Source organism: Ambystoma mexicanum, chromosome 5p (assembly GCF_040938575.1).
Source record: "Ambystoma mexicanum isolate Mex_15411 chromosome 5p, UKY_AmexF1_1, whole genome shotgun sequence".
In the NCBI taxonomy this organism is placed as follows: domain Eukaryota; kingdom Metazoa; phylum Chordata; class Amphibia; order Caudata; family Ambystomatidae; genus Ambystoma; species Ambystoma mexicanum.
In genome coordinates this window covers 4637432-4653695 of record NC_090930.1, presented here as the reverse complement: position 1 = coordinate 4653695, position 16264 = coordinate 4637432, and the positions used below count along the sequence as shown (strand labels likewise).

Below are 16264 nucleotides of genomic sequence, written 5' to 3'. Positions count from 1 at the left end.
GGCTGATCGAGCCAAGTTTGAGAATCGGGTGTTGGTCAAAACCCACGCTAACCCCAAAGGAGCAGATGCATCAGAACCCATGCAAATCGGAGGGGTTAAAGGACCCTTAACCCAGAAGGAAGAGAAAGGAGACGGCAAATGCAATTGTGTCTATATTGTGGAACTTCTGGACATTTTCTAAGGGATTGCCCTATAAAACCACCCAAGAAGGTGTTAGGAGCTGCTGATAAGAGCCATATGGAGTCAGACTCAGTAAATGACCACGCCGACAAGCATAGAGGTCCGCTTGCCGAGCTTGAAGAAGGAAACTCAGACCTCGCATTTCATCATACCAATGGTCCTCGTAGATCCAGGGCAGCCATCGCGTATGCACGCAGTAAGGGCATACATTGATAGCGGGGCCATAGGAAACTATGTGGACTATGAATTGGCTTCCAGGATGAATCTACCTCTCTGCCGAAAAACCACCTCAGATGTCATCACCACAGTCGATGGAACTGAAATTGCCTCTGGGCCTGTAACTCATTCCACTGCAGAGATGACACTATTGGGTCAGGATGGGCATCGAGAGACTATTGTGTTTGATCTAATCAAAGCCCCACAATTCCAAATAATACTGGCGATACCTTGGTTGGAAACACATAATCCTTGTATTGATTGACGAGAGAAGAGAATAACCTTCCCGGATTGTGCACAAACCTGTTACCCAAAGAAAAATCAGAACGCAGGCCTGGCCACAGTAACCACAGCAGTCATGCAACTACCTCCAGAATACCAAGAATTCCAGGATGTCTTCCAAAAGGAGCAGGCAAACACCTTACCTCCTCACAGATCGTACGATTGTCAAATCGATCTCATACCCGGTGCACAACCCCCTTGTAGCAGGATCTATGCCCTTACGGAACCTGAGAACCTTCACCTATGACAATACTTAGACCAGCACCTTGCCAATGGCTTTATTCGCCCATCCAAGTCCCCTGCATCTTCAGCTTTGTTCTTCGTACCCAAAAATGAAGGTGACCTCAGAACGTGCATAGACTACCGCGCATTAAACCAGATAACTGTTAAGAACCGATACCCGTTGCCTCTGATCCCAGAACTACTAGACCAAGTGAAGGACGCTTGTATATACACTAAATTAGATCTCCGGGGGGCATACCATCTGGTACGTGTAAAAGAGGGCGACGAATGGAAGACTGCTTTCCGCACTAAGTATGGGTTATTCGAATACCAGGTGATGCCTTTCGGGTTGTGCAATGCACCAGCAGCCTTCCAATACTTCATGAACGATGTCCTTCGTGAACTCATTGACGTTTGTGTTGTCGTGTATATCGATGATATTCTAGTATACTCCTCTTCAGTATCTGACCATGTGAAGCACGTCCGAGCAGTCCTTGAGAAATTGCACCAGCACAAACTATATGCAAAACTAAAGTGGGCATCACCAAGTTCAGTTAAAGGAGTACAAAGCATGCTCGGCTTTGCCAATTTCTACCGCAGATTCATCCCAGATTTTTCACATGTCATACATCCCATCACAGCACTCTTGCGAAAAAATAAACGCTTTATGTGGACTGAAGAAGCTGAAAATGCCTTCCAAGAGCTGAAAGTGAAATTCACGTCTGCACCTGTGTTAAAGCACCCGCGCCCTGAACTTCCATACATAGTGGAAACCGATGCCTCCAGTCTAGCCATGGGAGCTGTCCTGTCTCAAAAGGACCCTGAAACTGGCCAGCTTCACCCAGTAGCATTTTGGTCCAGAAAGTTCTCTGCACCCGAGTTAAACTATGCGGTTACCGACAAGGAGTTATTAGCCATTAAATCTAGCTTCAAGGCTTGGCGGCACTATCTTCTCGGTGCCAGGCATACCATTACTGTGATCACCGATCACCGGAACTTACAGTATTTAAAAACTGCCAAGGCCCAATCGTCACGTCAACTCAGATGGGCATTGATTTACGCTAAACTCCACGGGTGGTTAATTCCCTTTCTCCACTTGCAGAAGAATATTCCTACGGGCCAAGCGAAGGAAGCTAGGTGGGCCAGTCCAGTCCGTCATCTCGGCCCTACGCGTCACATTGGTGGAGACCGCAGCAGTCCAGTCTAGATCGACGCCTCTGTGGGAGCCAGGTGAGCGTAACACATAGGTGTTTTAGCCTTTTCTTTCTCTCTTCCTAGCTGATCTTGTCGAGCTGGAAGTTTCGGCGTCGAGGGCTTCGGCGTTGACGTCGACAAAGGCGTCGATAACGTCGATGTAGTACCCGACTTCGACAGCATCAGCTTCGAGGGCGTCGAGTCACTCTTCGAAGACTTGCCCTTCGGGGTATGTTCGGTCTCGGACGGCGTCGGTGACCTCGAGCAGTCGACTCGACTCGAGCGATCTTTTTCGCTCGGCGTCCTAGAAGGTTCTCTATCCTTCCTCCTTCGATCACCCGGGCTCGAGGGCGCATGAGTGTCGGAGCGATAACGCTGCCGGCCGGCTTCTGAGGAAGGTGCGAACCGAGTCTTCGCTTTCTCAAACACCTCCATCATTTTTACTCTAAATGCGTCCCACTCTTCGGATGATGAATGTTTTGTGGGTCATTTCATCCTTTTTGGGGATTCGTCCGAAGACGAAGTGGAGCGGGTCCTGTGGCATCGTTTCTTCTATTTTTTCGTCAAAGACGACGAGCCATGGGAATCGCTTCGCAATCTGGTCCGATGCCTCTCGCGTCGAGGAGATTTCTCCTCACGGGACTTTGACTCAATGCTAGAAGATTTTCGGTCGGACTTATGACCTACCTGCAGTTTTCCCCTCCTCTCTCGCAAAGCTTTCCCCGTCATCGCCTGACACTTCATACAGGCCTCCATGTCGTGGCTTTCTCCAAGCCACCATAAACACTCTCGGTGCGGATCGGTGATTGACATTTTTGAGCCGCACGACTTGCACTTTTTGAAACCCGATTTCGGGGTCGTGGTCGGCGTCGATGACAAAGACATATTTCGTATTTATTCTTTTTCTTCACAGAACTCGAGGCACGCCGAATCTCCGAAGCAACGTACACTGCGGAAAAACGGACCTGAGGCCAATGGGCGCTGCGCGTGCTACTTATACACCCGATGATGTCACCCTCGACAGAGGCCTTTGAGGGATCATCGACTCGACGACATCGACGCACAGCGCCCTCTGCCGAATTTTTTTTCCGAAGCAGCTGGAGCTGGATGGAATACATCAAAGACGAGAATACGATGGAGGACACAATCCACTCGAAAGAAATGCAATCGATAGTGCATATTACCTCAACAGACGAACTGGCAGCGCATAGCATGACACTCCCTATGTGTCAACAAGCAACAGCACAACTAAATAGATTAGAAAAATGTATCTCCAACACAGCTGGTTTGGAGAAAATGTTAATGGTGTTTTTAAACCACAGTGTAATTCTGAAACATAACCTTGACATGGAGCAAGATTTAGTCAAGGGAGCAATTGGTACAGTTGTTGGCTTCGAGACGTATCCACATGACAACAACATTCAGTTTGTCAACATCCACTAACAAACTTTCAGAAGTTAAAAGGATCGGGTGCTCAACAGCACAATTCTTTCTTTTCAAAGACATGTATGTATGCACAGAACAATTCTCTCTGTCTCTTGCATATGCAGTCACTATTCACAAATCTCAAGGTCTAACCCTAGATCAGGCATTGGTAGACGTTGGCAACATAGTCTTTAAAGAAGGCATGAGTTAGGTAGTACTGTCATGTCTATGTAAACTCGAAGGACTATTTCTAGTCAATTTTGATGCAAACAAAGTCAAGGCTGACAATCCTTGCATCATAGAGTACAGCAGACTACGTGGAATCTATGCACCCCATCTCGATATCTATCCTGTTCCTCAAAAAGGTAAACTTTTAAAAAGAAAAGTAATACAAACAGAACTTATAAGAGATCTCCCAACAGTACCACCAAAGAAACTAAAAACAACTGCTACTCCATCAAGTAACACAACCACAAAACTATCTAGTACAAAGGCAAGTACAAATCCAACAGCAGAAACAAAGAGAAGAACAAGTTACTTACCAACTGGTAACGTTATTTCGATTGGATGTTCCCCCAACGTATTCCTCATCTTAGATGTATTCCATCCAGCTTTACTGCTCTTCAGAAATTTTTTCGGCAGAGGGCGCCGTGCGTCGATGTCGTCGAATCGATGGTCCCTCGAAGGCCTCCGTCGAGGGTGACGTCATTGGGTTTATAAGTAGCACGCGCGGCGCCCGTTGGACTCAGTTCTGTTTTTCCCCCTTTTTTTGCCTGTGATCTTGTACTGTGTAGATTGTGCCGGCAGACAGGTATCAGCCTTGCGAGATTTGAGATGGCAATAACCCGGAAAAATATACAAAGGAGTAGGTTGTGAGGGCGATGAGGAATACATTGGAGGAACATCCAATCAAAAGAACGTTACCAGTTGGTATGTAACTTGTTCTTCGAGTGGATTGTGTCCTCCAACGTATTCCTCATCTTAGATAGACTCCCAAAGCAGTATTTAGTTACTTTCTCTGGAGGAGGGGTCAGATTTTTTTTTTTTTTTTTTAATTTAAATGCCTTTAGATGGCGGAATAAAGCACTGCTTTTCCAAAAGTCAGCTCCCTAGACTGGGAAGCATCCAGGCTATAGAATTTTGAGAAGGTGTGAAATGAAGACCAAGCTGCTGCTTCGCAAATGGACCTTATTGGGACACCTCTTTGAAGGGCCGTGGAAGAGGCGATGCCTCTGGTGGAATGAGCCCTCAACCCTTCTGGTGGGTCTTTTTGTGCTAGTCTGTAGCATTCTGAAATGCAAAGTACAATCCAGCGTGAAATTGTCTGTTTTGTTACCGATTGACCCAGACCTGCGTAGCCTATAAACAACTGGTTGTCCACTCTAAGCCTAGAAAGTCTAGAGATGTAAAAGCTTAAAGCTCTTTTTGGATCCAGTCTGTGTAATCTTTCTTCCTCCTTAGAAGGATGAGGTGGAGGATAGAATGAGGGTAAAACAATTTTCTGACTTAAATGAAAATCAGATATTACTTTTGGTAAAAATGATGGTTTAACCCTCAATACAACCCTGTCCTTATGGAACACAGTATAGGGTGGCCCAGAAGACAGTGCCTGCAATTCGCTCCCTCTTCTTGCCGATGTTAGAGCAACTAAAAAGGCTGTTTTCCATGTTAGTAATCTTAATGGACACGTGTGCATAGGCTCAAAAGGGGCACACATTAAGAATTTTAGGACTAAATTTAGATCCCAAATCGGTACTTGAAATGGGTGAGGAGGAAACACATTAGTGAGACCTTTTAAGAATTGTGTTATCAAAGGAATTTTGAAGTAGGAGCATTCTTCCGATGAGCGCTTGAAAATAGAAAGCGCTGCAAGGTAACCTTTTATTGTTCCGATATTCAGACCTCTATGTGCCAGGGTCAGAAGAAAAGATAGTACTTCCGGAATAGAACATAGAAAAGGGTGGACATTCTTTTCCCTGCACCAGTTGCAAAACTTTTTCCAACGGCAACGGTATAGAGACTTTGTTGCTGGCCTTCTTGCCGAAAGCAACACCTCCATAACATCATCTGGAAGGTTGCAATCCCTGTATCTCAGCCTTTCAGATACCAAGCATGAAGGTTGAGTGTTCTGACCACTGGGTGGAGAACCTGACCTTCCATTTGAGAGAGAAGGTTCTCTCTCTGAGGAAGACGTACTGGTGGGCAGATGGACATATCTAGAAGGTCCGGATACCACGTTCTCCTGGCCCAATCCGGGGCAATTAGGATCATGCGGTTCCTGAAGCGTCTCAGCCTCCTGATGACCTGAGGAATGACGGGAATCGGAGGGAACGCGTACAATAGGGGGAAATTCCAATCCACCACGAACGTGCCCCCCAGGGCTCCTCTCGGGGGAAATTCCTTTGAGCAATACCTTTAGCATTTTCAGTTGGTACTGGTTGCGAATAGGTCTACCTGAGGGGTTCCCCAAAGGGCGAAGATCTCTTGAATGACTTCCTGAGCCAGTTCCCATTCGTGGGACACCGTGCCCTGCCTGCTCAGAGCATCTGCCGTCATATTCTCTTCCCCGGCTAGATAAATTGCTGTTAAAGAGATTCCCTACTGAATCACCCAATACCACAGATGCATTGCCTCTCTGCACAGGGTTAGTTACCCCACACCTCCTCTTTTGTTTAGGTAGTGCATGGCCACTGTGTTGTCCGTCATTATCAAGACATTCTTTCCCCTGACAGATGGCAGGAAGGCCTTCAGCGCTAGTCTGATTGCCCTCAGCTCTAAAAGGTTGATATGTAGTTTGGACTCCGATGGAGACCCAACGACCGTTGATTGTGAAATCGTTGGCATGAGATCCCCACCCCAGGAGTGAGGCTTCCGTCACTACTGTGATCTCCGGCCATAGTTGCCAAAAAGGTTCTCCTTTTAGGATGTTCTCTGTACAGGTCCACCATAGAAGGTCTTGTCTGACCTTGATCGGAATCTGAAGAAGATACGTCATTTGACCCGAGAACTGGGACCACTGAGTCTTTAGGGCCCATTGAAGGGATCTCATCCTCAAGCGTGCCTCTGGCACCAGAAAGATGCAGGATGCCATGAGGCCGAGCAACCTTAAAAAGTCGTAAGCCTGGAGATTTTGGGCATTTTGGAATTTGGAAACTATCTGAAGAATGTCTTGAGCCCTCGTCTTGGGAGGCGAGCTCTTTCCCAAGGATGTGTCTAGTACAGCTCCTATGTACTGAAGCTGTTGGGAAGGTGTCATCTGTGACTTCTTGAAATTGAGGGAGAAGCCCAGTCTGTGGAGGAAGTGGCAGGTGACTTTCAGATGATCCAGTGCTTGCTCGGCAGAGCGCGCTCTGATCAACCAATCGTCCAGGTAGGGATAGACATGAATCCCCCCCTCTCCTAAGGTGCGCTGCCACCACTACCATTAACTTGGTGAAGACCCTCGGGCGGAGGTCAACCCGAATGGCAGGAATCGAAACTGATAGTGTGAGTCGCCAACTACGAACCTCAGGTATTTTCTGTGTTTGAGATGAATCGGCACATGAACATAAGCATCCTGGAGGTCCAATGACACCAACCAGTCCTGGAGTTGAAGGGCCTGAAGGATCTGAGAAAGGGTAACCATCTTGAATTTGTCTTTCCTGAGGAACTTGTTCAAGTTTCTTAAGTCCAAGATGGGTCTCAGTCCTCCGTCCTTTTTGGGGATCAAAAAATATGGCGAGTACCATCCCTTGTTCCTCTCCGCTGCAGGTACTGGTTCTATAGCACCTTTCTCCAGCAGGGTTAGAACTTCCTCCTGTAGGAGCGGGTTTGAAATTTCAACGGGTGTCTCCCTGGTGGATTGCTTTGAGGTTGCTTTAGAAAAGGAAGGCAGTAGCCTTGGGCTATTATTTCTAGATCCCAAACATCTGAAGTAATGGCTCGCCATTCTTGCAGATGCTGCGATAGCCTGCCTCCTACAGGTGTTTTGTGGTGCAAGTCCTCAAAGTGGTTTTGTGGCGGATGTTGCAGCCGCTGATGGCAAAGAGGCTGCAGCTGGAGCTGGCTTAGCACGTTTTCCTCATCCACCACGAGTGGCCTTTCTTTGGCCCCTTTGACTGGCCATTCCTATCGTCTTTCCATATGAGGTGTAATAACGATAGGATTGTCCCCTCCATGATTGCCCTTGTGCACGAAAAGGCTGAGGTTGCCTAATAGCAGCTCCTAAAGATTTGGCCGCTGCTTTTGAGGTCTGCAACCTCTCAAGGATCTCGTCAGCCTTGTTGCCAAAAAGGTGAGACCCGTCAAAAGGCATGTTCAGAAGGCGGTTCTGTACGTCCGGTGTAAAACCCGACTTCCGTAACCACGCAAACCTGCGCATTACCGTGCTAGTGCCCATGGACCTGCTTACACTATCTGCAGTGTCCAATCCAGATTGAAGGGATTCCTGCATGGCCTCCTTTCCATCTCTAACGATGGCTAGGAAAGCTTCCCTTTCTTCCCCTTCTGGTATGTGCTCCGCCGCCATTGCGATGCACTCCCACAGAGTGTACGAAAATTTTGCCAAGGCACATGTGGAGTTGGCAGATTTTAATGCCATGCTCCCGGCTGAAAATACCTTCCGTGCCCAACCATCCACACGCTTATCGTCCCTGTCTGGAGGGATAGACGGGTACGCAAGTTTGTTGGAAGCTGTGGCTGCCTGTATGACCAGACTCTCGGGAGTTGGATGTTTTGACAGATAGCCGGGGTCGCTACTGGCTGGGTGGTATTTTGATGCGAGGGACTTATTTTCAGGAGGAATATAATCCGGAGTTTCCCAATTCTTGGCCAACCTGTTTTGTAAGGCTACATGAAAAGGTAGTACTGGGTCTTCAGTGGGACCACGGTCCAATATGTCTGTTAAATCGTCTTGGACGAATTGGGCTGCTGGTCTAGCCCATCCCAAGTAATCTACCACCTTGGTCATTAACTGACGGTAAGATGGACTGGCATGCTCTCCTGGATCTGGTCTACCAAAGTCATTCTCAGGAGAAGTGTCAATGCCACTTGCATTATGTAAAGACTCCACCAAATCCCTCATTCTGCTTTCCTCTGAGATTAAGCATTCTGGGACATTTGGGGTGCCATATTCCAATCCAAAAGGTACATTTTCCTCATCGGATCTCTCCTGTTCCTCAAAGATTGAGGTCAAGGATTTGAAAAACTCCTTCTTAGGGAGAGGCTTGAAAACCTTCTCTGGGAGAGGAGGAGGAAGAGGTGTAGTACCAGGCTCTGAAGAAATTACATGTTTTGTAACTTTCTCCTTCTCTTTTTCTGGCTGCTCTGGCTTGGTTGGAGCCTTAGTGGCATAGTGGTCGTTGACAGGGTCTGCTTCGAGGGCATCGAGGCAGTCTTCGACGATTTTCCCTTCGAGGTGTGAAAGGTCTCGGACGGCGTCGGTGACCTCGAGCGGTCGACTCGACTCGAGCGTTTATCGCTCGGCGTCCTGGAAGGTTCCCTATCCTTCCTTTTACGATCACCCAGGCTTGAGGGCGCGCTTGTGTCGGAGCAATGGGCTCCCGGCCGGCTTCAGAAGAAGGCGCGGACCGAGGCTTCGCCTTCTCAAACACCTCCATCATTTTGACCCTGAATGCTTCCCACTCTTCGGAAGACGAATGTTTCGTGGGCACTTCATTTTTTTCGGAGACTCGAGGTGGAGGGAGACCTGCGGCGTCGTTTCTTCGATTTTTTTGACGAAGACGACAAGCAATGAGAATCGCTTCGGGATCTAGATCGATGCCTTTCGTGTCTAGGAGATTTCTCCTCATAGGGTGTCGACTCGACGCTAGAGGCTTTTCGATCCTTCCGACCTACCTGTAGCTTTCCTCTCCTTTCTTGCAAGGGCTTCGCCGTCATCGTCTGACACTTCGAACAGGGCTCCTTGTCGTGGCCTTCTCCGAGGCACCACAAACACTCGTGGTGCGGGTCCATGATCAACATTTTTGAGCCGCACGACTTGCATTTCTTGAAACTTTGGGTCGTGGTCGGTGTCGATGACGAGGACATATTTCTTCTTGTTTATATATATATTCTTCACAGAACTCGAGGTGCGCCGAATGTCCGAAGCAACGTAACTGCGGAAAAACGGAACTGAAGCCAACGGGCACCGCGCGTGCTACTTATACACCCGATGACGTCACCCTCGACGGAGGCCTTCGAGGGACCATCGACTCGACGACATCGACACACGGCACCCTCTGCCGAAAAAATGTCCAAAGACCAGCAAAGCTGGATGGAATACATCTAAGATGAGGAATACGTTGGAGGACACAATCCACTCGAAATATGTCTTCTAATAAAACAAGTGGAGGTCCAGCAAATGACACAGAGACAGAACTCAACACAACCATTTAAATTTTCCAACACAACCAGTGTAAATTGCTATACAAATGTAGCAATCAATCTTCTATTCCAATTGCTACCAATTTTTAAAAACATTTACTTGAACGGCTCAGACCAGTTGTGTTGCAAATGCTCATCCTTCATAGAAATGCAACAAATAATCCTGACAACACTTACAGTGTCTCAGGAATATGGTAAGAATCGGACTACTCTGCAGGAATTGTAAGATTCACCATAAACACTCAGGAAGATCCAGAAGAATGTCTAATGTCTAATGTACTTACTGCAAGTACTAGAAAGCTAAAATTGCCACCACAGCATAATACAGCAGTTTTAAAGAAAACTACTAGACAGATTTACACTAAATCTATAAAAGCACGCTTTTGGGACCAAGCCGCCGCTTGTTCCGCAAATATGGTGAACATCCGTCCAGCGGTTTGGGCAGGAGGTGTGAGCAAAAATGTGTTTCCATTGTGTCTTTAACTTTGCCCACCCTTAACGATACCGCACCAAACTTACCAAATAAATTCAGAGAGGGCCATATGCAAAGTTTGGTAGGGATTCTTCCAGGGGGAGCAAAGTTACAAGCCACCCAAAAAGTGCTCTTCCTATGAGTTGGGCAACTTAACCATAACTAAAGGGCCGCTACCGCAGGCCCTGTAATTTATATTTTCTGTGAAAAAAACGTTTTTAAAGAGGCGTTATGGTTACAAGTAAAACCGAAATCCCCCAGAAATTCGCCAATTATGGTAAGCTATGCAAGCAGCTTTAACAACGTTTTTTCACTGAATTACATACGTTTTTATGAGTGAAAATGTTTCATGATGTTACATCACTGTTTATAAGTTATTAATAATTCCTCTTTTAACATATGTAAAAGACCTTTAAACCTCCTTTAAAAAACATTATTTGCAACTCATACTGATGTGTGTCGTTATCAGCAGCGCATGCTGTGGATGCAAGTCATGGTTGAATTGCGTAGAGAATGTGGCTCGACCATGACCCCAGCCCCACCAAACCACACTTGTTATCTCGCGCCTTGAAACTCTTGTGTATAGTCACGTTATAAATGCCATATCATATCATATCCACTGCACCTACCCTGCATCCTAGTTCAGTGTCCACTATACCCTCATAATGAGACCAATGGCCAGTGCTCATGGCTTGCCACCATGGCCAGTCTCCTCAATCCAGGGGTCATAGGCTTTGGCCATGCCGCATTCCCCAGTAGGCAAATCAGAGTAGACATTTGTTCTTGCAGAGGGCCAGGCCCACTGGCCAGGCATCAAAGTTATATCACTATTTTTTGTACTTACTTTTTTGACAATTTCAAACAAGTAAAACGCATGACAGATTTCCAAAAGCATGCTTTCAGGTCCATGCTGATGCTCCTCCTGCAGGTTTGCTGCAATCCCGCCCAGCACTTCAGTCTTCAGCCGCAAGCACAATTTATTTTTCCATTTAAACCTAGGGCTTCGGCCATTACGCATATCCCAATAAGTAAATCAGAGTAGGCATTCGTCCTTGCCGAGGGCTAGGCCCACTGACGATGCACCAAATTTATATCGCTCTTTCTTGTACTTACATTTTGACACTTTGAAAAAGGCATGCTTTCAGATCCTTGCGGATGCTCCTCGCACATGTATGTTGTAATCCAGTGCAGCACATCAGGCTATAGCCGCAAGCAGAATAGTTTTCCCTTTCAAATCTATCCCGATTTCGAAAAACTTTACCACATAGCCAGTCCCAGGTGGCCATGCCCACTTTAACCCCATTGCCGGTCCCCTCCTGGTCATGGCCAGTAGCCAGATTGTTCGGGTCATAGCCTTTGGCCATGACCCGGACGATCTGGCCACAGGCTATACCTCAGTCACCAAAGGTATATCACTATTTCTTGTACGTACATTATTACACTGTTAAAAAAATAAAACAAGGTCACATTTGTAAAAAACATGCTTTCGTGTCCTTGCCAATGCTCCTTGAACGAGTTTGCTGCAAATCCGTCCATGTTTTTTTTTTAAAAGTGTCAAAATGTACGTACAATAAATAGTCATATAACCTAGCCCCCACTTGACAAAATCCATTCAGCACAAACATTTAAGGTTGGGTCTAAAATCTTTTTGCACATGTTTGTGCAGAATAGTCAAATGGCACCAATTTAATAAGCCTTTCAAATATTTTGGGACCCCCCCCTCTAGTTTTGTACCTTTACATTTTCCCACTCTTGGCGAAACAGCACCAAACTTTGCAGAACCCTTCAGGGTCAGGTCTAAAATGATTTTATGGCCATATTCCATCCCATCCTCATCACCCCTCACCTCCCCAGATATTGTTTCATTAGTTGGCAAGCACAATGTTGTGTTTTTTAATGTTTTTACCGCAGACCATGGCCGCAGTTTGCAAATCCAACATGGCATCCGTTTCAAAAGTTTTGATGCACCTCACATTTTAAATTGACCAATCAGCCGGCGAGTATGATGTCCGTGAATGTCAAGTTGCTCTCTGATTGGTCCAAAGGTGTCCGCAGACTGTGAATCAGGAAATGAGTCAGCGGACTGGATCCAGATATCACTCATTTTTTTTACCTACTTTTTGGCCATTTAAAAAAAAAAAACGAATTCCTGGATTTACACCAAATCTGAAAAAACACACTTTCGGGACCAAGTACCAGTTTGGCTCAAATTCGTCCAGCGGTTAGGGCTGTAAGAGGGAGTAAACATTTTTGTTCATTGTGTCAACGAGGATTGCAAACATTTTGGGCCCCCTCCCCTATAACTCTGCCCCCTCTGGATGAAACCGCAGCAACCTGCGCAATATCATTTGGAGGGGGCCATATACCTTTTTTGCAAGGTTTGGTGAGGATTCGCCGAACTGTGCCAAAGTTATAAGCCACCAAGAAAGTGCTCTTTCTGCGAGATGAGTATCTTAACCATAACTACAGAGCCGCTACCGCAGGCCCTGTAATATATATAGATAACAAATACAAGCAGAGTGATGGCGGGTATACAAAAAAGCATGCAAAACGCTTTCATGTGAAATGTGAAAGAAGAATAAACCATTTGAGCCCAGTCACAAATGCCACAGCGCCATCCAGTTTGTATTTCCACAATGCTTTGCTCACGTGGTTCTGAACTGGAGGTGAAGTTCCAGTAAGGGCTACTGGGTGATGCTGTGGCATTTGTGACTTTGCTCAAATGTCGTATTATTCTTTCATATTTCAGGTGAAAAGGTTTTTATCAAGTGTTTTTAAACCCACCATAAAGTTGTTGGTGTTTGCCAAACATGCCCCAACCACAACACTGTCAAGACTATTTTGCACTGATGATCCCTAATAAACTGATGATACAAAGCTGCAATCACCCCTTGTAAACCGATGCTACAACTTGCAATACATACCAGAGCTTGCTTCACGTTTAGAGTTTCCTAAAGGAAAAAAGAAAAGGAAGGCCTTAGTGAGTCCAATTCAATGACAGTAAATTCTCATTTATAAGCAAGTAAGTCATTAGTTTCTCTGGCTAAATAACGGAGGCAAATGTTCTCATGTCTCTGCAAAGACTTTTCTCAAAGCAACAGGTCACTCACCTGCAACAACAGGTCATGGAACCTCATTACTATTCTTGGAATCCCCCCAACTATGAAGGCGTTTATCAGTCAAATTGTAAAGTTACTCTCTGCAGTGACTGCTGCGTTGCCATCCATATTCCTATTTTTCTACACGGATGGGGTACACCTGCATGGGGTAAGGAACAGAGACTTTAATAGCACGGCCATGTACGCATCAGACTGAGGGTCCATAAAGAAAGTGGGAAGACATATTTCTTGGTTTATCTGAGAATCAGAAACTATTTTAGGAAGAAAAAGTCCAAAGAGCCACCTTACTCTAACGGAAAACTGCATACGGCTTCCTATAGGAAAGGCCTTGCAACTCACTGATTCTCCTTCACAAAAAAAGACTACGTTAATTTGTACCGAAGCCATGGGCTCAAAGGGTCTGTGGGGCAACGCGCTGAAGACTGCATTCAAATCCCAGGATGGGTGTGGAGGCCTGATGGAGCGAATATAAACTCATAAGGTCATCACAATGTCAGTTGATGATGGGATTAGCAAAAGAAAGATATCAACTACTGGAGGTAAGATATGCAGCAAGAGCCGCAAGTAGATCCAGCAAGAACCAGAAGATGAGGGATGATGGGAACGGATTGATTAGAGGATGCCAGAGTCATGAGTTCCGAGAATAAGCACTCAGTCAATTGGAGGCTATCAGTGATCTAGAAACAGTTGGTAGACTTATTAGATACATTTCCTGCATACCTTGTGTGCTATTGGGATAGGGAGAGAGAGTGGGTTGACAAAACCTAGTTTGTTGGTGGCGCTGGCAAGGGGGTTGGTGCCCCTTGGTTTTACACAAATCACTTTGAAGATGTTTTTGTGTGTGCAGGCATATTTATTATTTCAAGTGCAGCATAACACCTGGGGTACAGTGTACCAGGTTGGTGAACCGTAACAATAGAAAAAACAGCCGACGCGCATTTCAACCGAAGTCTTTCTCAAGGCTGTGCGAGGTGGGGGTTGGTGAGTGGTGGGAGAGCGAGTGGTTCAGTGACATGTTGCATGGGTGAATTCATGATAATTGGAATCATATATAAATCCCGACATGGTATAACATAGTAGTGGCATGTTCATGATGGAAAAAAATACATTAGATATTCATACAATATGGGCCATGGTAAGGCATGAGTACAGCGACATGATTAGTGCATGGAGATACGTGGTGAGTGGTGAGTGGGGTGGTTAGTGCAGATTGGTACAGTGAATAAGTAATAGGTGACATCATCAATGATACAGTAGGTAGAAATTGCAACAAGACATAATGGAAGGTCCGAATTAGACAATGAGTACCAAGGAGAATTGACAAGCGAAGGTGGAAGGAAGAGAGGTTGGAGAAAAAGTTATGAAAACGAGAGTTAGAAAGTTGCTGGTTAGACTGTGAATCACTGTAGTATGTCATGGCGTAAAGCTAAGCAAGCCAAGCTTACCATTGAAGTTGGGGTGGGGGCTCCCTTCGGAATATATGTAGAAGAACCCTGAGTAGGGCATTGAGTAGATGCTGGATAGCAGATTTCTAAAAGGGAGAGAAAAGGATGTCACCGAGGAATAGTGGCCCGTAGATTAAAGGGAAGGTAAAAGTTGGCAATCATGTTCGAATGCAGGAGCAATCCGCAGTGGAGGCACGGACTTGCAAGGCGTCCCGGAAGGAGTGAGGAGGTCTTACCTGGGCTGGTGGTCCGTCAGCGTCTGGGTGGTTTCCAGTAATGGGAGGAAAAGGCTCGTAGTAAATGTAGGGGATACTTCCGGTATGGAAGTGAGGCCACGGCACCCGACTGGATGATGGGCCCGGGGGCGGGTAATGACGTGTGCTAAGCTGAATGGTCGGATAGGCCGTCAGTCTGTTCAAACGCTGCTCAATGTTTGAAGGAGCAGTTTAGCAAGTATTTGTAGGACCCCGTGTTGCAGGAAAATAGGTAATAGCCATAAGTCGATGTGGCATGACTATGGATAGAAGGGGATGGTGGAGATGGTGTGACAGGGAGCCCTGGCGGTCCCCTAGGTGAGAGGGCTGGGCATGAGGGGAGCCCCGCTTGACTTGTAGGTGGACAGCACTATTCACTGACCAACACGGTGTTGGTTGATTGGTGCATCCAGGCGTGTGCGTGCAGAGGCAGTGCCAATGGAGTAGAATTGTTTGAAAATTAGTCCAAGGTGGGCAAGGAGGACACAGAAAAGAAACATGGAATATCATAGGAAAACATGAAAATCATGGTCAGTGTTGAGGCCAACAGTCACGCCTCTGTGTTTGAAAATTAGTTTTGCTTCTCTCTGACGCTGTTCCCCCAGGGAGATGATCAGCCTGGATAAAGATGCAGTGAAACCAAGCCCGTTCCCAGAGCTCTAGGGCTGAGGGACAAAGCTGGGCTAATGTTGCCCCCATCTTCTTCATTTCAAGTATAGTAGTTATGCTGTCAATTAACACAAGGACCCTCTTAGCCTCCATGAGAGGAAGGAAAGCACTTAGGGACAGCAATATAAATGTATGTGACATTCCACAGGTTGTGAAAATAAAGGAAGCACCCCAGCCTGGGAGTAGTCCAGAGCTATTGCCACATTGCACTAGGGGCTGTGAAAGAGAACTCCAGAGCAAAGATGATGTTCCAAAGTCCACCAGGCCGCTTCCTGTTTCACTAAAAACAGGATGTTGAACATTCTGGATTTGAATTGTACACATCATGGAACACAGTCACACAAAGCCATCAGATCCAAATGCCCCTGGAACCACCTTGCCAACATCTAAGGTCTCTGTAAAAGAAAAGCTGAGCTGTCTTCT

At 46.3% G+C, this 16264-nt stretch overlaps 1 protein-coding gene across 1 annotated transcript in view; it reads right to left on the bottom strand.

Moving 5' to 3' along the window:
* LOC138480665 (GLIPR1-like protein 1) overlaps positions 1-16264 on the bottom strand; it is a 599613-nt gene that overhangs the window by 141940 nt on the left and 441409 nt on the right. The window contains exon 5 of the mRNA XM_069612338.1: positions 13279-13305. Within this exon, the coding sequence (XP_069468439.1) occupies positions 13279-13305 (27 nt within the window). The remainder of the gene's footprint in view (positions 1-13278; positions 13306-16264) is intronic.